This window comes from Diospyros lotus, chromosome 7 (assembly GCF_014633365.1).
Source record: "Diospyros lotus cultivar Yz01 chromosome 7, ASM1463336v1, whole genome shotgun sequence".
NCBI classification, from domain to species: Eukaryota; Viridiplantae; Streptophyta; class Magnoliopsida; order Ericales; family Ebenaceae; genus Diospyros; species Diospyros lotus.
In genome coordinates this window covers 8,752,517-8,775,107 of record NC_068344.1, presented here as the reverse complement: position 1 = coordinate 8,775,107, position 22,591 = coordinate 8,752,517, and the positions used below count along the sequence as shown (strand labels likewise).

General features: G+C 38.7%; 1 protein-coding gene and 1 long non-coding RNA gene across 2 annotated transcripts; one reads left to right on the top strand and one right to left on the bottom strand.

Annotated features, from left to right (window-relative positions):
- Positions 1–99: 99 nt before the first annotated feature.
- On the bottom strand, positions 100–4,353 carry LOC127805963 (uncharacterized). Its single transcript, XR_008024248.1, has 2 exons — positions 3,870–4,353; positions 100–251 (listed from the first exon to the last, which is right to left on the bottom strand). It is a non-coding gene; the product is annotated as an uncharacterized LOC127805963 (long non-coding RNA).
- A 1,952-nt stretch (positions 4,354–6,305) lies between these two features.
- On the top strand, positions 6,306–10,857 carry LOC127805538 (uncharacterized). Its single transcript, XM_052342296.1, has 2 exons — positions 6,306–6,476; positions 10,618–10,857. Exons 1-2 carry the CDS (start codon positions 6,306–6,308, stop codon positions 10,855–10,857), a joined length of 411 nt encoding a protein of 136 aa, XP_052198256.1.
- Positions 10,858–22,591: the final 11,734 nt, after the last annotated feature.

Below are 22,591 nucleotides of genomic sequence, written 5' to 3'. Positions count from 1 at the left end.
AAAATAGTATATATATGTGTTAATTGCCAACAAATTACACCAAAGAATATGTTCAACTAAAAATAACACTTTGACAATTGTATATACTATTCAAAAATATACATCAAAAAAGATATTTAATTAAAAGTAACACTTTAACAATCATATATACTATTCAAAAATATACAACAAAACACTATATATAGTCATAAAATTGTTCATATACTCCAAGATAGCAGTTGTTTCCTTTAGAGTCTTGTTGTCTCATTGACCTACAAAAACAAAAAATAAAATATGAAATTAAAGTCAAATAATTAGTGTTCATGTTTTCTTTATAAAATGTTAGAAATAGAATTAACAAAGCTCAAAATGTCTCCATCACAAACTACATAACATACAATCACTAAAATGTACCAAAACATAGAAACCCTTAAATATAGAGTAGATTGAAATGTAAATTAACAACACCAAGCCTTAGTTCTATAGAATGGGGCCACCTATATAAATTCTAATTTGTGAATTATCTTTATCCATCACCATATCTTCTCACATCTCTTTATCTACTAAAATGTAGTCCTATGACCCAACATAAAATAATAAAAAAATAAATATAATATATATTATGATACATATGTATTCAACACATATATTCTGGCAAATTAACAAAAATTATTATAGTCCCATATTCCACAATCAATAGAACCAGTGCAAAGCTTGTTCAATCCAGCAGCAATACAATACAAAATCAATTAATAAATGTGAAATAGTAATACTAAATAGATTACATAAACTAGCGTAAGTTACATTCAGCCATCTCACGCAACAGTAAACATGCTAATTTTCCTTTTGTACTCCATCTAGATAAAATCCCATAAGCAGGGAAGTCATTGATCGTCCACATCAAAGCTGCATGCATCGTAAACTTTTGACGTGTTGACACATCAAAGGTTTTGACACCCAATTCCCACAGCTCCTTTAATTCATCTATCAATGATTATACGGTCCATCTGGTCCTGGGATAAGCATTGACAAAAGGAAATTAGACGGCTTCATGCAAACCCAAGGCTCCACATTATACGAAATAAGCACTACTGGCCATATACTATACGGTGTTCTTGAATTAGAAAAGGTTGAAATCCATCACTAGCAAGACCAAGTCTAACATTACGAGGTTCTGAGGCAAAATTTGGATGGACTTTATCAAAATCCTTCCATGCCATTGAATCAGCTGGGTGTCTTATCACTCCATCATCTACTCTTTTATCAAAATGCCATCTCATAGAAGAGGCTGTCTTGGAAGACATAAACAACCTCTGAAGTTGTGGCTTTAATGGAAAGTAACGTAAAGTTTTTACTGGTATTTTCTTTCCATTTGTTTTCATCTTAAATTCTCCATTACGATAATCTTTCTTCCATCGAGAAGCACCACATACCTTGCAACAGTCACATCCATTGTCGGTCTTCCAATACAACATGCAATCATTCACACAAGAGTCATACTTTTCATAAGATAAACCAATGTCATGCAATACCTTTTTCGCATTATAGTATGAGTCTGGTAAGAAAGACCCTTCAGGTAAGAGTTCTTTTAACAATTGCAACAACATAGTAAATGACTTATTACTCCAACGACCAAGACTCTTTATATGCAACAATTTAAGAATTGCAGATAATCTTGAAACTAGTGAACCAGGATATATTGGTTGCTCAAGGTCATCTATCAACTTGTAAAACTGTTTGGCTCCATTATTCGGTTCCATTTCAGGCAAATTTTGGGTATTTGGAAATTCAACATCTTCATTATTTTCGTCTAATCCTTTAAACTGAGGGTACAAATCATTTATGAATTGTTGGATCTCATCATCACTATCATCTGGAGCACTAGTATCATATTGTAAGATCTCATTTTCTTCATCCTCAGACTCAGATTGAGGCTCATTGTTCAGTTCACCATGATGATACCAAAATGTATACCCTTCAGATATTCCATGTATCATTAGATGTGGCTCAATAGACTCACGAGTTCCAAGATCAATATTGCAACATTTCGTGCATGGGCACCGAATCTTATTTTTGGCACCCAACTTCTTTAAAGCATAATCTAGAAACTTTTGTACCCCTATTTGATAAGCTTCATTAAGTCGATCATTGACAAGATTCATCCACTCCTTACTAGGTGCCATTATCTCATAAAAGAATGACAAAATCTTGTACTTCACTTAAACAATATAACAATAATATCGTTTAGCTAATAAGCCTTAAGAAATAAAGTTGGCTATTCATAACAAAATTTAGCTTCTCATTATCAGAGTTGGACTTTAAACTTGTATGAACTTTTAGAAAACTAAACTTTAAAAGCAAGTAAACAAAAGTTTAGGCCAACTTATTACTTGAACAATTCAAAGCTTGTTGAATCAATTAAAAGCTTGTGTGTGTGTGTGTGAAAATTATAATGTAACTTAACTTTTTGAGCATGTAAAAGTCAATCACTGTAAATTTGTTGAGGAGGTGGAGAGCTCTAAAATTGGAGCATGATTAGGCTTGGGAGAATAAACAAATCATTTGGGTGATTTCATGTCTCCTAATGGACTAATAGTAACACCCCTCCCGCCCCATAATAATGCCTACTGATAAAGTAATTACTTACACTAATTAAAATTAAAAATGTGCTTTTTAATTAAAGCATCAATTTTACAACCCTAAAAGATAACTAGGACTCCACATCCACAAATAAACCAACGTTTTTTTTTTATTTTCTATCTCTTTTTTTCTGTTTTGGATAACAAGAGTGTTTTCCTAAAAATCTCAAATTTAAGAAGAAAGAGATTAATAATATTGACATTAATTGTTTAAGGATATTCTGGAATTCATCTACTAGTTGAACAACAATAAAAAGTCATAAATTGACCTTCCCTAATATAACCTAATTGGTGAGTAACAGCCTTGCTCATTTTACAAATAAATGTTTTTTTCAACATTCAAAATTATCTTTTCAAGTGACTATTTTTGTCTTACTAAAATGAAAAGCAAGGATGTTTGGGTCAATTAACACTCAATACTGCCATATGTGTATCTTTTACATACTGCTATTTTACAAATAATAGTAAGACAAAATTAATATTAACATACTGCTATCCTTTCAAGTGAAAAGCAAGTGACTATTTTACAAATAATATTGACATTAATTGTCTTACTATTTTTGTTATAAAGTGTTTTTGGTTAACACTCATACTGCCATACGTGTATCTTTTACACACTGCTATTTTACAAATAATAGTAAGACAAAAATAAAATTGACATACTGCTATCCTTTCAAGTGAAAAGCAAGTGACTATTTTACAAATAATATTGACACACTGCTATCCTTTCAAGTGAAAAGCAAGTGACTATTTTACAAATAATATTGACATTAATTGTCTTACTATTTTTGTTATAAAGTGTTTTTGGAAAAGATTAGATGCTGTGGCTTGCTTTTTTCTTCTTTTGGTTTGATAACAATACGTTGCAACAATTAACATCAAAAGCAAGTGATTCTTTTGGTTTGATAACAGTACGTTGCTCTATTTTTTTAACATTAGAAGCTTGCTCTAAATAGTCAAATTAGGAAGGAAAGAAGCAACATATGCAATCACTATAATATATATACATACACACATAATACAAGACTATATAGCTTTAGCGCCACACAATCAGTCGAATCGAAGAATCAAAGTATCAAATAAATATATATACATACACACATAATCCATAGACATACACGTAGAATACATATATACACACATAATACATATATACGCAGAATACATATATACACACATAATACATATACACACACAGAATATATATACATGCAGACTACATACACACACACACACAATATATATATATACCTTCTTTGAGGCGGCGAAGACGGAGGCGGCGGCAACCGGAGATGGAGGCAGCGGCAGCGATAGCGGCAACGACAGCGGCAGCGGCTACGACAGGAGGCGCGGCGAATCGATCGATAGCAGGAGTACTTCACAGAGAGAGAGAAAGAGAGAGAGAGAGAGAGAGTGAGGGGAGTTAGGGATTTGATGATTTGGGGAAGAAGGGGAGAGGGAGAGAAAAAGAAAGGGAGCGATATACACGGCGGGAGTACTCCCGCCCACATTTTTTTCTTTTTTTTATTTTTAAAATATTTATTTGTTAAATAAAAATCAAATAATTTATATAAATAATATAATTAATTATTTAATTGATAAAAAAATAATTTATAATTATGATAACTAATAAAATAATAATTTGAATTATTAATCTAAAATATGGTAATAAAATAATTTAAATTATTGTATCAAATTAATATTTATTTAAAAATATAATTATATTATAAATCTAATAATTATAATAAATTAATTAGTTTGATATATTGTATTATTGTAATAATTATAATAAATTAATTATTATAAGTAGTACTTAAATTTTAATAATTTTTTTTATTATTTCATAGTTGGAATTAAAAATTTTAGTCAATAACGACGGAAAAATGATTGATTAACGACGACTTATTTTCCCTGTCGTTAAAAGTTATCTTATAACGATGGGATTTATATTTAGTCGTTAATAGTATTACATTAACGACCAAAACTAATGTCGTCGTTAATTTTTGATCGTTAATGCCTGTTTTTGTTGTAGTGAAAATAAAAAACTGAAAATGAATTTAAAACTCAAAACTGAAAATTAAAAAATAAAAAGAATGTAGTAATTGTTTGTTTTCATTTATAATATATTAAAACCTTTTAATTTGTAATGGGATAATGTTTTTACCATGTATTTTGTTTCAATTTTATTCCATTTGCCTTCTTTGAGGTGGAGAAGACAAAAGAAGTAATAGAAAAATTCAAAGAATGTAAAAAGGAAATTGTTTGTTGCCTTTTTAAGTTAAGGATATTAGAAGACTAAACTCCAAAAAGACACTATCATATTAAGAGATATATTACTTCTTTTTTGTACATATGGATAATGAATATAAGCAAATACATCTCCAACACTTGACCAATGGGTAAGAGGGTGTTCGCCATTGTTGGTTAATTATGGTAGCTCATAAGTGCTAGAGGTTTTATGGCCACTTGTACATTTTAAATTTTGAGTGAATTTTGATTTTTTTATTCGGTTAATTATAGATTGTTTAAACATTTTATAAGCTATTGAAAACAAAGCTAAGAATCTCAGCTTTTAAGAAAAATTGTTGAAAAATCTTATAAGATGGGGTAACTTATAAGTCTCTCCAACTTTATCAACCAAATAATAAAATAATTTAACTCATAAAAAGTTTATAATTTTCCTTAGTAAAAAATAAGCTAAGGCATTTAGAAGTACTAGAATGACTAGGGTTGTGGATGGAATGCTTTAAAAATGGAAAATCAAAAGTGATTTGGGAACAAAGAAGTCACTTTAGAAGCTTCTTACCTATGAGGATGATGATCAGTTTGATGTCTACCCCTCCTGCAATAAACAGCAGGTTAATAAATGAAATTGAATTTCACAGTCTAAAACCTCGAAAATAGAATGGTTAAGTTCTGTCTATGAACGACAACAGCTTGATACCATGATATTTGATGTTTAGATGCGGCAAAGGATACCTGTTTTGGCCGTGCAGTGAAATTTTTGGTTGATCTCCTGACATTGGCCTCCTCTCCGGTGACATTTTAGGCAATCCTCGGACGCTTGCAATTCGATGTAATAGCTAGCAGTCAGTAGTTCGAATAGGTTGTCAACATCGACAGGTTCAAATTCGTCCGAACTTAAAGGCAGCTGAATCAGGGAGCAGCCATTAAAAAGTTGAGCTTCAGAATAAGAAACATTATCAGGCTGTGGTGGATACTTGTAGTAGTAAATATAGTTATGATCATCGCAGCCTGTGTAGTTGAAATAGAGATTATCCGTGGGAGGGCTAGATGCAAAGGAGCTTCTCTTCTGTTGCATTGGAAGAGGGTGAGATTGTGAGGGATGGAGAATGAAAGAGAAGCAAAGTTGGGTAAACTCAAATTCCTCAAGGCTCTGCAATTTTTTGCATCTAAATCAGCTTTGAATTGGGTTTAATCCTGCTCCTACCGTTGGCCTGGGATGCAGTGGCGGAGCCACCTAATGGCCAGCTGGGGCAAGCCCCAGCTGACTTTTTTGTTTTTTTATTTTTTTATTTTATATATATATTATTATAAATAATTATAATTTGGTCAGGTCTAAAATTATAATTTAGCCAAGACTAAAAATCTTTCTTGGCTCCACCACTACTCGGATGAGATTTGGGTTATGTTATGGAAAGAAAAGCCTTCACTTGGATCATAGATATGCACTTGAGGAAGCCGATCGTCTCCATTGCAGAACACTGTGTAGAGGCCGCACTGGGAATAAATCTGATTAGTCAACGGAAAATACAGAGGTCCGAATTTTCCACAGCTAAAGGAGTTGAGGCAACTGATCTTGATGTTGCTGTTGCTATATTCTTGTGCCGAAACAGGGTTGTGAAAAAGCTCCAGATCATGAGATAGCATGGAATACAATCCCAAAAACAGAAAGAATAAGGATGGAGCAGCCATCTGGATTTTCTGGAGGACCAAACAGCTAGGGTAGTGCACTTAGTAGGCAAAGACAATGATAACAAAGAGGAGGATAGCAAGAACCTGTTAAGCATGCATCCAAGGACGATGTTTGTGATAATCATTTTCCTAATGAGATTAATCTGTTCAAGCACGGCAGTTGACTCCATAGTCTTCGTGATATGTTGCAGACTGTAACGCGTCCAATAATTTTCCTATCCCAAACTGAATGGCAGTTTACTTCATAGTACGACAGTTGACTCATGTCCAATCCTTATTAATTTTATATTTAAAATTTTAATTTTATATTAATTATATAATGTCGTGATAAATTATTTATGATTTAGAGCTTTATTCAAGAGAGGTCATATGACGTCCCTTTCACATGATTCACACTAAGATTACACATTATCCCATTGGTGAGGGAAAATGCTTTCGATTTTATAATTACTCTTATATTTCGAGAATATAACTAGTAATAGCTAAGACACAGGCTCGCCGGAGGCCAATTTAAGGTCGCCATCCAACCTAACTCTGGGAGAGACGTGGTAGATACGTCTCAACAAACCGACTAGCCTTTTGCTCAACGAAGATTCGCCAGATTCCTTGGCCTCAATCATCATTACGAAGATGATGGAAATAGGGATTATCCCAAACCCCTCGGAAATGATTGCCATATCCATATCTCCAAATCATGGCTTCGCAAAGGACGTGATCCAAATCTTGGAGGCTCGAAAAGGGAATTCTTATCTTGACAAGAGGATAAAAAGTAAGCAACTGAGACGAGTAAGGGATTCCTCTTTTTTCCTTGTGTTTTCAGCTACATGCTTAGACTTGGATAAAGTTTGAGAACTAACTTGAACGTCGAAGTGATCACAGGGGAACAAGTCCCTGACTCCGTTTTGCAAGTACTTAGTTCAAGACAGGAGAGGGTGATCGGCTCTACATCATCATTTGGCGCCCATTGTGGGGCCGAGGAAATTTCTTTCTGCCTCCAGTATATTTTACCTTGATGTTCAAGTTTCTTTCTCTGTTTTGATGGCAACAAGAAGGCACCAATCTCGAGCTATTGGCGGTAACCCCGCCCCAAAGTTGACTCAGAATAACCCCCCAAGAAGCCAGCAAGGGAGGGAGCATAGCCTAGACAATCCTCTTTCCTCGCCTGATCGAATTGCACTTTTGGATAATCAGGTCCAACGTCTAATGAAGTTCCTCATTGGCTTCCTGGACCACCAGCACCAGCAAACCCATCATTCTCAAGCAAGAGGAAGGCAGGAGCCTCCACTAAAGGAAAGATCTTGCTAACGTGAGGCGGAGCCTCGAGAACGGGGACAGGAAGATGGACATGGCGAAGCCGAAGAATCTTCTAGTATGTCGCATGCGCAGCAACAAGAAAGAAGGCTACATTAGTTATAGAAGGAGATTGCGGCCTTAAAGCCGAAATAGGGAGAGTCCTATGGGAAGGCTATGAACCAGCCTCTTAGTCCAGAGATTATGGCTATGGTGCTACCCAAACGTCTTCTCATTCCGGGTATCAAGCCTTATGTAGGCATTATTGACTCGATGGATCACCTGGATCTCTTTACCTCTCATGTGATGGTGTAGGATGCGTCTGATGCAATGTGGTATAGAGTCTTCTTGGCTACACTAGAAGGGCACGCGCTTGCCTAGTACTCAAATTTGGCTCATCACTCAATAGACAACTTTGCATAGCTTCGGATGAGCTTTTTGGCTCACTTTATGCCTCTTCGAAGGCATCAGAGATCTATTATGGCTCTCGTTAGCCTAAAGCAGAACCAAGGTGAACCCTTGAAGAATTTCGTCTCAAGATTTAATATGAAGGCCTTTAGCATCGAGAACTTCGACCATAGTGTTGCCATGGTGGCATTCCAGAATGCCCTAAGGCCTAGCCCATTCGCTCAATGATTGGTTAAAACTCCCCTGCTCACATTCATGGATATTCTTTACCAGACAACGAAGTATATTAATGCTGAGGAAGTTATGCAGGCGAAGTGAGTTGAATACACCGAGAAGAAGAAATAAAAGAAACATTTTAAAGAGAATAAGAGTGAAAGTAGAAGGGAGGATGGTAAAGAGAAGGCCCGTCCTCAGTGGGAATCGAGTAGTTTCACTCCCTTAAATGCTCCTAAAGCAGAGATCCTCGCCACTATTGAGGGAAATGACTATTTGAAGAAGCCATTGCCTATGCGGGCACCATCCAATAAGAGGAACCAGAATAAATATTGTCGCTTCCATTGAGATCATGGCCATGATATGGAGGAGTGCCACTAGTTAAAAGAGGAGATCCAAGAGCTCATCAATCAGGGTTTCCTTAGTAGTTTTGTGGCTAGGGAAGCGGATCCCCAAAAAGGGTGAGAACGGCATTTGCGAAGTCCTCTTCCCAGGTGGGACCAAGCAGAGGAGTAAGATTGCATTCAAAATTCACCCCAGAGGGAGAGACCACCGTAAGCGGGAGAAGATCATCCACAACCTCCAGTGTTCCATACCCTCAAGGCGAGAGAAGTCCCAGGAGCGAAGGGCGAGGAGGATTTAGGAGTGAACAGAACCTCGGGGGTGAAGAGGTCGAAGAGAGGGGAGACAATCTCTTTTTTAGATAGCGACCTCCCGGGGTATCCTAACCAAAAGGATCCGCTGGTGATAATAGCCGAACTAGGAAAATGGGAGCTTCGATGGATCCTACTAGATCCAAGCAGCTCTTCGGAGATTTTATACAGGCAAGCCTTCTTGGGCATGGGGTATTGAATGGAGCAGTTGAGGCCGGCCCGTGTCCCCTTGGTCGGATTTGATGGAGAAGCAGTGTATTCTGATAGAGTCATTCAGCTTCCGTTGGTTCTAGGAAAGGACTCATGAACCTCTTGGGTCATGTTAGATATCTTGGTGGCAGACGTGCCTACGGCTTATAACATGATTCTGGGAAGGTCAGGACTTAACACTTTTCAGGCTATTCCTGGCACGTATCACATGATGGTGAAGTTCCCCATAGCTAATGGGGTAGGAGAGGTGCGAGGAGATTTGTATTCAGCCCGGGAATGTTATATTGCATCTATAGGGGTGGCGCGGGGTGCCGAGCCCCCATGAAGGAAGATAGAGGAGAAATCACCGCAAGGAGAAACTTCTGGTCATAAAAAGAATCTAGAAAAAGAAAGAGCAAGGGGACCTCCGCCAGCCATTAGTTTCTTATTGGAAGGTTGGGGGATCCAAAGATAGCAGAGCCAGTGGATAGGCTTGATGTGGTACCCTGAGGGAAGACCATCATGATCGGTGTATAAAGATAAGTGTTAAGCTGAAAAACCCCCTAAAGAGTCAAATCTTAGCCCTTCTACAGTAGTATGCGGATGTTTTCGCATGGATAACTCAAGACATGCCGAGGGTTAACCCGAAGATCATGACGCACAGTTTGGGAATACGTTTGGGTTTCCGACCTATCAAGTAGAAGAAGCGAAGTTTTTCCCTGGAAAGAGCCAAAGAGATCTAGGTGGAAGTGGAGAAGCTGATGGATGCGCAATACATTCGGGAGGTAGACTATCCCAATTGATTAAAAAATGTGGTGTTGGTGCCCAAGGGCTGCAAGTGGAGGATTTGCATTGACTTCACTGACCTTAACAAGGCTTGTCTGAAGGATGGTTACCCTCTTCCTTGGATAGATGCCTTAATTGATGGAACGACTGGGTGTTTGCTGGTGAGTTTTTTAGACGCCTTTCAGGGATATCACCAGATTCCGTTGCACCTTGAAGACCAGGAAAAGACAGTGTTCATCACTAATAAAGCAATGTACTGTTACACAATAATGTCGTTTGGGTTGAAGAATGTTAGGGCCACTTACTAGCATTTAGCAAATAAGTTTTTTCAACATCAGCTGGGCTGAAACATGGAGGCTTACGTAGACGACATGTTGGTGAAAAGCCTTATTGCCGAACACCATTTAGCTAACTTGGAAGAATGCTTCCAAACTCTTCGTAAGTTTCATATAAAGCTTAATCCTATCAAATGCACTTTTGGAGTTTCTACATGAAAGTTCCTGGGCTATATAGTTCATCACTAGGGGATTGAGGTGAACCTAGTGAAGGTTAAAGTCATTCTGGACATGCCAGCCCTGAGGAACATCAAGGAAGTACAAAGCTTAACAGGAAGAATGACAGCTTTAGGGAGATTCCTCTTTCAATCAGCGGAGAAGGGTCTGGCGAAGGCAAAGAATTTTGTCTGGGACAATGAGTTCCAAGAAGCTTTCAGCAAACTGAAGGAATATCTGGCTTCAGCTCTAGTCCTCACCAAGCCTCAGTAGGGGGAGCCACTATATCTTTATTTGGCGGTAGCCAAAGAGGCCGTAAGTTCAATGCTAGTTCGAGAAGAAGACCAAAGGCAAAGGCTTATTTATTATGCCAGCAAGCGGTTGACCGAGGCTGAGGTTCGATATTCCCCCATGGAGAAGTTGGCTTTCGCCTTGATAATCTCGGCGAGGAAAACTTCAACCCTACTTTCAAGCTTATACTATTATTGTGCTCACTAACCAACCTTTGAGGTAGGTGCTTAGTAAACCAGAGCTCTCGAGAAGGATGTTGAAGTGGGCGATGGAGCTCACAGCTTTTGATATTGAGTATAGGCCTCGGCTGGCTATCAAGGCCCAAGCATTGGCAGATTTTATCGTTGAAGGGATTAGACTTCAGGAGGTTTTGGAATAGGACCAAAGGCCATGGGTGTTAGCCGTGGATGGAAGCTCGACCTCAGGCGGCAGTGGAGCAGGGCTAATGTTCAGAAGCCCTGAGGGGCAGACCTAGCCCTATGCCTTGTACTTTGAGTTTTGAGCATCCAATAAAGAAGTTGAATACGAGGCCCTATTGGTAGGGTTGAGATTGGTTGAACAGTTAGAAGCGTAGTGAATTGAGGTGAGCTCGGACTCGAATTTGGTGGTGCAGCAAGTGAATGGAGAATATGAGGCTCAGGAAGGGCACATGGCGAAATATCTAGCTATGATCAAGGAGCTAATGGCATGCTTCTAGTCAGTAAAGGTAGAATATGTTCCTCGGGCTATGAATATGGAAGCAGATCTTTTGTCCCAGATTGCTTCGTCCTCTTTTCCTACCAACTCTCGAGAGATTCGAATTGAGTCTTTACCACAAAAGAGCATCGAGGAGTTAGCCGAACAGATGTGTGTTAATGCCGAACCCAGTTGGGTGGATCCCCTACTTCTATACTTGAATGAGGGAAAGCTTCTCGAGGGTAATTCAGAAGCCCGAGAAATTAAGAAGAAGGTCCAAAGTTTTGTGATAGTCGATGGAGAGCTCTATAAGAGGTTTTTTTTACAACCCTTACTGAAGTGTATCCGGCCCAGAGAAGCAGACTACATTTTAAGGGAGATCCACGAAGGGATATGTGGAAGCCATATTGGGGCCCTAACCCTTAGCATGAAGGCTCTTCGGCAGGGGTATTATGGCCAACGATGACGAGGGATTCAGAGTAGCTAGTCAAAGCCTGCGATAGATGCCAGCGAACCTCCCATCTAGTTCATTTACCAGCTGTCACTTTAACTCATCTGGTTACACCTTGCTCTTTTGCTTAGTGGGGCATCGACATCGTGGGTCCTTTTCCTTCAGCGGATGGGCAAGTTAGATACATTATTGCCACCATATATTATTTCACAAAATGGGTTAAAGCGAAAACAGTGGCCTCCATTACTGCTCGGTGAGTAAAGCAATTTCTATGAAAGAATGTGGTGTGTCAGTTCGGAATCCCTCGAGTCCTAATTTTAGATAACAGCACTCAGTTTATTGATCGATCGGTGCAGGAATAGTGTCATGAGCTAGGAATAAGGCAGAATTTCACTTCGATGGCCCATCAGCAAGCCAACGACCAAATTGAGCTCGCTAACTGAAACTTATTGCATGGTCTAAAGGCCTGTGTGGATAAAGCGGATGGAAGCTGGGTGGATGAGTTACCAATTATATTATGGTTTTACCGAATCACGGTGAAGGCATCTATAGGCGAGACTCCATTCAGCCTATGTTATGGTTCAAAAGCTCTGATCCTAGTGGAGATTGGGGTGCCAACCCTCAGAATGGAGCTTTTTAGCCTAGAGTCCAATGAGCAGAGTCTAAGAAACGACTTGGATCTCCTAAATGAACTTTGTGATGAAGTGAAGGTTCGAAAAGCAGCTTACAATCGACGTATTGAAAGGTACTACAACCGAAGAGCTAAGGCTCAGAGCTTCCTTCCTGGAGATTGGGTGTTGCGGCAAGCTGACGTTTGAAGCACCCAAGAGGAGAACAAGTTGACACCTAATTGGGAAGGCCCCTTCATAGTGGTGGAAACCCTCAATCCTAGCACTTATAAAATCGAAATGGCAGAGGGTGCACCCATAAAAAATAATTGGAATCTGCAAAATTTGAGAAAATCTTATTAATAATATTCTTTCCTATTATGACTCTCGAATTAAATTTATTCTCTCCCAAAAATCCAGTTCCTCACTACAGAAGATTCCAGGGGACCACCCCTAACCAAAAAATAAGGTTAACCTCGAGGGATTTGTGAAAGGAAGCTATGTTATGTTTATCCTCTTTACTCTGTTTATATTATATCTAATTGTTAATTTTTGTAGTTTAGTTAGCCTACTTTTCTCTCTATTATGTGCGCTTTGTGTTAGCGCTCATTGTTGTTAAGTTGTTTGTTATCGTGTATAGCTGTTGTGTATATAAGCAGCATTAATTCTGTTTTTCGTAAGTCATCAAGTCTAAGAATAATACAGCTCTCATATTTCCTTTCTCATGTTTGCCCTAGCTACCATTTCTTAGTTGTAAATCTTTACATGGTATCAGAGCCATAACCTAGAATTTATGGCGTCTAATCCTGATCAAAGTTCCTCTTCCTCGGTTCCACCTCACTCGTCATCATTGTTCTCATCAGCTTCACAGTCTGATTTAACTATGATGGCTAAGGCGTTCAATTATATATTGATTCGACTTGATCCTAACAACTATATTTTCTGGAAGGCACAGATATCAGCTATGATACGTGCCTTTGATCTTCAATCATTTCTCAACAAAAGTTTGACTCCTACAAAATTTATATCTGATCCGAATGCCAATGAGGATGAAGCAACAATGTTGAATCCAGAATTCATGAATTGGATGCGATCAAATCAATTGTTGCTCGGATGACTCTTTTCCACGATTGACAAGGAAGTTTTGGCACAGGTGATTCATTGTGAATCATCTGCCGATGTATGGATGTCTCTAGAAAGATTATATTCTCGTCAAACTATAGCTAAATCATTCTAGTTGAAACAATAACTTAGATCTATGAAAAAAGATGCCTTGTCAATTAATGATTACATTTTAAAGATCAAGACAATGGGTCATTCACTGGCATCAATAGGAGAGCCTCTCAGTGATAAGGATTTGTTGCTTGCAATCCTTAATGGTTTGGATCATGAGTATGAGACTATACTAAGTCTAATTATTTACCAGATGGATGAGATAGATATTGAAAAAGTGTAGTATCTTTTACTAATGCACGAACAAAGATTGCAGTCAAAGAATGTAGTTTGTGCCACTATTAATGCAGAATCAATCATGTCCTCACCTATGCATGTTAATATGACTGCATTTACACCACAGAATTTTAGCAATAATAGAGGTGGAGGTTTTCAGTCAAACAGAGGTGGTACTAAAGGAGGAAGAGGTCGAGGACGTCAGTCTGGTAAGAGAATTTATTGTTAACTATGTGGTAAGCCAAGTCACTTTGTTGACAAGTGCTATCATCAATTTGATAGCAATTTTTAGAGAAATTCTGTGTATAATCAGAATGTTGGACAGCCTCAGATGGTTTCCCAACCAAACACTCAAGCTTTTTCAACCTCCCTGAATGGTTCTAATGAGGTTTACATGAATGAGCTAGGAACTATATCAGGACCGTCTTATAATCAGTTTCCTCAACCTTCTTACAATCACTTTTCTCAGCCAATTAATAATGCCACACAATCATCCTTCATCGATCCTGCTTGGCTTGTCGATTCAGGAGCTACAAATCATATAACTTCTACTCTCAACAACCTATCACTTCACTCTCCTTATAGTGGCAGTGAATGTGTTTTTGTTGGAAATGGTAACCAACTCTCAATTTCTAATATAGGTCTTGGACATTTGTATACTCAAACCAAACCTACTTCTTCTATTTCTTTACCTAATGTTTTACATGTTCCTAATGTAAAGAAGAACTTAATCAGTGTCTCTCAGCTAACTAGAGATCATGATCTTGTTGCTGAGTTTAATTCTAGTTCTTGTTTGATTAAGGATAAGAATACCAGGGTAGTGCTACTCCAAGGATAGCTTAAGGATGGGTTGTACTAGCTAACTTCAGCATTTGTTCCTACTGCTTCATCTTCCTTAGCCCAGTCCATTGATTCTCAGCCTATAACGTCTTTGCAAAATACCTTTTCTTCTACAAATAAATGTAAGAGATCAGATCCATTTTGTCATGGACTATCTCCTAATGTTGAGCTTGCTTGTAAAGAATAGTTGTATCAGAGATGGCATGCCAAGCTAGGGCATCCATCCTCCAATATTCTGCATTTGATTCTTAATAAGATACGTGTGCCTTCTTCTTCTTCTAAAGTAATTTTTTGTGACTCTTGTAAAGTAGGCAAACTTAGTCAATTACCATTTGCTAATTGTCCAATTACAACAACTAAGCCTCTAGAGTTGATTTACTCTGACTTGTGGGGTCCAGCTCCTATTTTGTCTATTGAGGGATATTGGTATTATATCATCTTTGTGGATGCTTATTCTCGATATACTTGGCTATATCCATTAAAGCTTAAATCGGATGCTCTTTCTATCTTCAAGATATTCCATAAACTTGTTGAAATCAATTCCAAACAAAGCTTAAAGCCTTGCAAATTGATAATATAGGAGAATTCAAAGTATTTTTACCTTATCTTCATGAATGTGGCATACAACCTCGTTTCACATGTCCATATACTCATCAGCAAAATGGCATGGCCGAACGTAAACACCGTCATGTTGCTGAGATGGGATTGACATTACTTTCTCATTCTCATATGCCACTTAAATTCTGGGTTGAATCCTTTCAAACAACAATATATACTATTAATTTGTTACCTTCTGCTGTTCTTAAATTTCAAATTCCATTTGAACTTCTTTTCAACAAACAACCCAATTATCTCATGTTACAATCTTTCGGCTGTGCATGCTTTCCTTACTTGCGTCCTTATAACAAACACAAGTTTGATTTTCATTCAACTAAATGTGTCTTCATTGGATATAGTCATACACAAGTCGGATATAAATGTTTGCATCCTTCAGGTCGGATCTATTTTTCTTGACATGTTTAGTTTAATTCTGATGAATTTCCATACAATTCTTTATTTTCTTCAAATCCTGCTCCTTATTCTTGTTCCTCTAGTTTTCCAACTTCGTACTTTGAGTCTATGTCTTTGTTTAATCCTTCTGGAGTAGCACAACCTAAGATCTCTTCCTTATCAAGCTCACCTTCTTCTTAGTCTATGAGATCTCTTTCTAATTGAGTCCTTAACTCTCCTATTGTTGCTCAACCTATAGTTTCTGTACCTCATTCTTCTTCTCACCCTGTAGTTTCTAATTGGTCTAGATACACAGCTCTATTGCAGCATTCCATTCATCCTATACTTACCAAGTCCAAGGCCAAACAACTTCAATTAACTTCTTCTCATGCTTTAACCAGTTCTTTAGTTCCTAGCTTTGTTCGTGAGGCCTTCTTAGACCCAAGATGGGTTAAGGCTATGACCGAGGAATTTACAACATTAAAGCAGAATGGTACTTGGGAGCTAGTTCCTTATTTTAATAACATGAATCTCATTGGCTACAAATGGGTGTATAGGATTAAATACAATCCTGATGGTTCAATTCTTAAACTCAAGGCCCAATTAGTAGCTAAAGGGTTTCTTCAAAACCCGGGTGTAGACTATATGGAGACATTCAATGTAGTCATTAAAGCTCCAACAATCAGGGTTCTGTTTACTTTTACAGTGACTTTTGGCTGGGATATTCTGCAAGTAGACATCAACAATGCATTTTTGAATGGTGACTTAACTGAGGAGGTATATATGTCTCAACCTGAAGGGTTTGAGGATAAGTCTTTTCCCTCACATGTTTGTCGGTTAAGGAAATCTCATTATGGCTTAAAACAGGCTCCAAGAGCCTGGTACACTAAGCTGAGAATTGCTCTTCAGTCATGGGGTTTTGTGAGATTGGTGTCTGATGCATCACTTTTTATCAAACGAACTACTACATTTGTTCTATTTTTCTTGATCTATGTGGATGATATTTTGGTTACTGGATCAAATTCTTAAGCTGTTTCAGATTTCATTCATGGTTTAGATAAAAACTTTGCTCTCAAGACATTGGGTTCAGTACATTATTTCCTTGGTTTTGAAGCTGATAGAACTGAGGATGGAATTTATCTCACTCAATCTAAATATGCTCAGGATCTCTTGAAAAAGGCTGGTATGGTAGACTGTAAATCGAGTGATACACCTATAAATGTCACAAATTCCTTAACTAATGAGGGTGAATTGTTTGATCATTCTTTTCTTTATCGCACAATTATTGGCTCTCTTCAGTATCTTACCTACACTAGACCAGATCTTTCCTTTGCTGTAAACAAACTCAACCAGTTTTTGTCTTCTCCGAAACACCAATACTGGGTTGCTTGTAAAAGGCTCTTGCGCTATGTTAAGGGTACTTTGAATCTGGGTATGTTCTTTGCACCAGCTCTTCTTGGATTACCTTTGGTAGTTTACACTGATGCAGATCATGCTGGCTGAAAGTCAGCAGGTGATCTACAAGTGGAATATGTGTGTTTCTTGGTCCTAATCTCATTGTTTGGAGCTCTCGGAATCAATTCGTAGTGGCTCGATCAATTGGTGAGGCTGAATATAGAGCCATAGCTCAAGGAGTAACTGAAATCTTATGGCTGCAATCTTTGTTTTCTAAATTGGGTTATAAGTGTGCCTCTACCCCTATACTATGAAGTGATAATTTAGCAGCCAAAAGTATTGCTGAAAACCCAGTTTTTCATTCTCGCACCAAACATATTGAAATAGATGTTCATTTTGTACAAAAGAAGGTTGAAAATGGTATTGTTGAAATTCGGTATGTGCCCTCTTTGCATCAATTGGCTGATATCTTTACTAAGGGACTACCTAGTAACAGATTCAAGTTTTTGTGTGAGAGACTTAATCTCAAGACGTCACCTATATAATCAGTCTTGAGATTTGATGATTCTATATGCAGGCAACTGGACAGAGGATAGTTGTAATTGAGGGGGAATGTGAAAGGAAGCTATGTTATGTTTATTCTCTTTACTCTGTTTATATTATATCTTATTATTAATCTTTGTAGTTTAGTTAGCCTGCTTTTCTCTCTATTATGTGCGCTTTGTGTTAGAGCTCATTGTTGTTAAGTTGTTTGTTGCCGTCTATAGCTGCTGTGTATATAAGCAGCATTCACTCTGTTTTTCGTAAGTCATCAAGTCTAAGAATAATACAGCTCTCATATTTCCTTTCTCGTGTTTGCCCTAGCTACTATTTCTTGGTTGTAAATCTTTACAGGATTAAAGCCCCAAGTAAAAGAAAAAGAATCATATGTGATCCTGGGGGGCCCCAAACCCTCGATAAAAAGATAAAAAAGAAAAGGATCAGATCTGATCCTCGTGAGTCCTCGAATCCCGATAAAGAGAAAAATGACAACGATAAAGCACATTCGGGTGCGGCTAAAACGATTAAGGTAGGGACATTGAGCTCTCTCAAAGAGTGGTTAAATTAGCACTGATAACATTCAATCTTCATTGAAAAAATGCGAAAATTTTGTAAGTTTTTGGAAAACAAGCAAACGAAGAAAGAAGAAAATGTTAAATTTTATTGAAATATTGTGTTTATAAATACAAAGGCATCTGTTCCAAAGAAAATAAAGCTGTTGAGACATCGAAAGCAATGGAGTCCACGTCTAGGTTTAGGAAGTGCTAGTTCGTGAGTTTCTTCATATGCTCAAATCCACACCGATGACTCCTTCTAACTCCGCAGTGTAAGCGTCGGAGCTTCGAAAATATTCACGCCCATTCTGGAAGGCCACATGGGTATCCTCGAGGATGGATTGAAGTTTTGCATTAGCTATTTGAAGATCCTCTTTGCATCGAGAGTAGGACTCCATTCCTTCCATGTGGCCATTTTTGGCTTTTTTCAACTCCAAGGTGAGCTTCTTCACATTTTCTTGGAGTATGTCATTTGTGCCCTTCACGACATCTAGCTCCTCCCTAAGCCTGGAGTTGGCTTGATGAGCTTTCAACATCCCATTATGCGTCAGCTCTAGGTCCTCACGAGCTTGAGCCTCGACTTCGTTGGCAAGCTTCGCTTTCTCCTGAGCCAGTTCAACAGATTTATTGAGGACATGTACACTACGCTCGAGATCTGCTAGCTTAGAAGAGAGGGCCTCAAGCCCTCGAAGCCTCTAGACTTCAGATTCTCCAGGCAACTGAATCTTGAAAGGCTTAAAGACTTTTTTTAAAAAAAGGGAGGCAGAATGATAATCAAAGCTTGGTTGCATGAATAAAGAAAGCCCGAGGGAAAATCAAGCGGCTAACATTACCCTCAGAATCTCGGCATAGTAATCTGGGTTGCCCGCGGTAGGTGAAGCGCTGGAAATCGTCAGGGTCCTAATAGAAGCCTCAACTACTTCGAAAACTGTGGTCGCCTTGGCCGAAAAAGGAGAAGAGGCAGTCTCAACCCTTCCTCGCTTTGCCCTTTGGGCCAGAATCTCTTTAATGGATAGCGTTGAAGCCTCCTCTAACGAAGCTCTCCTTGTTAATCCCGGGTGCCCTTCCGGTGATAGGGACGTTAATATGCATTTAAAAATTGAAAAAAATGGAATGGTGGGATGCGTTATGGTTGACTCCATACCTACAGACGGTTGACTTCTCGGAGCCTCTGCTTTAGCCACCTCAAGTGCTTGGGCGATGGTTTGGTCATCGCCTTTGGACGGATCTTGGGGAAAAACAATCGGCATGGCTGATGAAGGAGAAGGTTAAGGGTCCCTCTTATTCTTCGAAGCTCAGGTCCTGGAGGAAGGGCTCTTCGAATGAGTCCTAGCACTGCCCTTTAGGGCTTCCTGGAAAGTCCTAAGATCTTTCTCGATCGTTTTCTTTGATTTGGAAGGTGCAGGAAGTCCTTTGCTCTAAGAGGTCTTAAGAGCCTTCTCAGACAGAGCAGGGAGTTCTTTACCCTGAGAGGTCTTGGGGGCCTTCTCAGCTGTCTTCTTCGGTTTAGCTGGGGCGGAAGGACCTTTGCTTTCAAGAAAGTCTAACAGTATCCCCTCGGTAATGGGGGAATAGGCTATCTCCCAAAGATCTTCAATTGCGTAGAGAAAATAATGGAATCAATGGCCGACCAAGCTGAAAATTGTGAAGGAGTAGGAAAAGAGATATGAACTAACACTTACAGGTCTCACCATCTAGGCCCGACTTGCTAAGCATCAAAGTTGAAAGCCATTCCTCTTTCCAGTCCTAGCTGATACCCAGGATCCTACTAGCCGACTCTTTAATAGCCTCGACATTCGGACGCTTGCGTTTGGTATGCAAAGTCCACCCGTTGCACACAAACCAAATCTCTTGAGCAGAACTGGAAACCCTAGGGCAGACGAAGACGAAGCGCTCATTCCAGTCGTTAGAATCTTTAAGCCCCTCGGAGAACATGAGTGACATGGTTGTGATCTCAAGATCAGAACCCTCCTTGGACGCGAGGAGGCAACTTTCCTTCATGATCCTTGGCAAAATGGAAATTCAACCTTCGGATCACGGTTGGTAGTGAAGAAGTAATCGAAAAGCTCCCCTGAAGGGTCCACTCAACCAAAGCTATAGATAATGATAAAGCCCATCAAATACCTCCATCCGAAAGGGGACAGTTGTGCCAGAATGATGGTAAGATGCTGAAGAAGTGACATGACCCTCCCTCAGGGGGGGCAGGCGAAAGCCCCAGTAGAAAGCACATTTGTAAATGTAGAGACGACTGGTAACAGGGTGGCATGCCTGCAAATAGGTGTTTAACTCGACCTCCCACTCTTCGGAATATTATATTTTTCTCTAAAATGTTGGCATTCCAACTCACTCATCCATTGGCAGGGGATGGAGGAAGCAAGGTGAGTTTCCCACTTAACTAGCTCTACCTCGGCCAAGTTGAGTTTTCCAGATCTGGTAATCGCCATGAGAGATAAGTTGAAAGAGAAAGCAAGGAGGGAACAAGAAGAGAAGGGAATACACGCTAACACGATAGTAAGCTAGATAGGAAAGGATCGGGAGAAGAAATAAACAGAAGGGCGAGAGTCACGTATTAAAGCCTTATAGGCCAAGAATAAAGAGGCAGGTAATGATGAGCATTAATAACCCAAAATTGTGTGTCTCGAGAGTGAAAAGTTCGGACAGCGTCAAGAAAAAAATGATGTCGATGTCGAGAAAAATTGATAGCCACGCTATGGAAAGGCAAAGGATTTCTTGGCTCCCCGGTGGATTTCCACCTTCAGAGGAAAATGGAGCTCCAACCCTCGGAGATAATCGACACTTTATGGTCAAAACTTTCGGAAACTTCGACACTCCTTGAGCCATTGAAGTCTAATAGATCGAGGAGTAGGGGGCAAATGATGAGGGAAAATGCCCTCGGGTTCATAATTACTCCTATACCCCAAGAATACAATCAGTAATAACAAAGACACATGCTTGCCGGGGGCCAATCTAAGGTTGTCGTCCAGCCTAAGTTTGGGAGGGACACGTGGCAGATATGTCTCAACAAACCGACTAACCTTTTGCTCAACGAAGATTCTCTGGATTCCTTGGCCTCAATCATCACTCCAAAGATCATGGAGATAGGGATTATCCCGAACCCCTCGAAAACGATTGCCATATCCATATCTCCAAGATCATGGCTTCGCAAGGGACGGGATCCGGATCCGGGAGGCTCAAAAAGGGAATTCTTATCTTGACAAGAGGATAAAAAGGAAGCAATCGAGACGAATAAGGAATTCCTCTTTTTTCCTTGAGTTTTTAGCTACATAGTTGGACTTGGATAAACTCTGGGAACTAACTTGAATGTCGGAGTGATCACGGGGAACAAGTCCCCGACTCCGTTTTGCAAATACTTGGTTCGATACAAGAGAGGATGATCGGCTTTACATCATCACCCATTTTGATCAGATTGGATTTATTTACCAGAGATTGGATTTATTTTCTTATTTTATAGGGAGAACAGAGAGATAAGGAAGAGGAGAAGAAGGGGCGCGGTTCCTCTTCTTGGTTGGCCCTTTTCCTTCTTTTACTTTTTAATTTTTATTTTTTATTTTGGGCTGATTTTTCCCAGCTGGGCTGGGATTAAATTTAATTTAGACCCACAGCCAAGCCCTTTTTTTGGGGATGTTTTTCGCAGCTGGGTTGAGTTAAAACTCAAGACCCATTTTTGGGTGGTTCTTTTTCTTTTATGGGCCACATTTTTAAGGACCAAGGCTGAAACATACAAATCAGTTGGGCTAGATTAATTTCCATGGTCAAACCCATTAAATAAAATAAAAACAAAAGATAAGGACCCATTTTACTTAAGGAGCCGAAAAAATAAAAAAAATAAAATATATTTGAATGAAAATTTTGAGAATTTAATTATTTGTGTGTACATGAAAATTATAACGCTATCTTGATATGTTATAAGGTAAATGTGTTGAGATTAATCTAAGTATTTTTTTTATAAATGTTACAAAATTTTGAGATCAGATTGTTGAATTTAGAGAGACATACTGGGGTGTATGTGTATGTACATTTTAAATTTTAAACCTCTAGTATAATTATACATTGAATTGTTTAAATTGTGTCTTAATAGATAATACTCTCTATAATTGTCCATTAAATAAATTAGGGATATAATATTAAATTCTTTGGTAGCACAGAGTTGATTTTGGGATATATGCCCAATTTTGATCTTGAGACTTATACTG

Bases quoted from the DNA above. Each gene is read 5' to 3' on its own strand.
- LOC127805538 (XM_052342296.1), top strand. From the start codon at position 6,306: ATGCACTTGAGGAAGCCGATCGTCTCCATTGCAGAACACTGTGTAGAG. The intron at 6,477-10,617 runs GTTGTGAAAAAG...GTTCATCACTAG, and splicing joins TATTCTTGTGCCGAAACAGG to GGGATTGAGGTGAACCTAGT.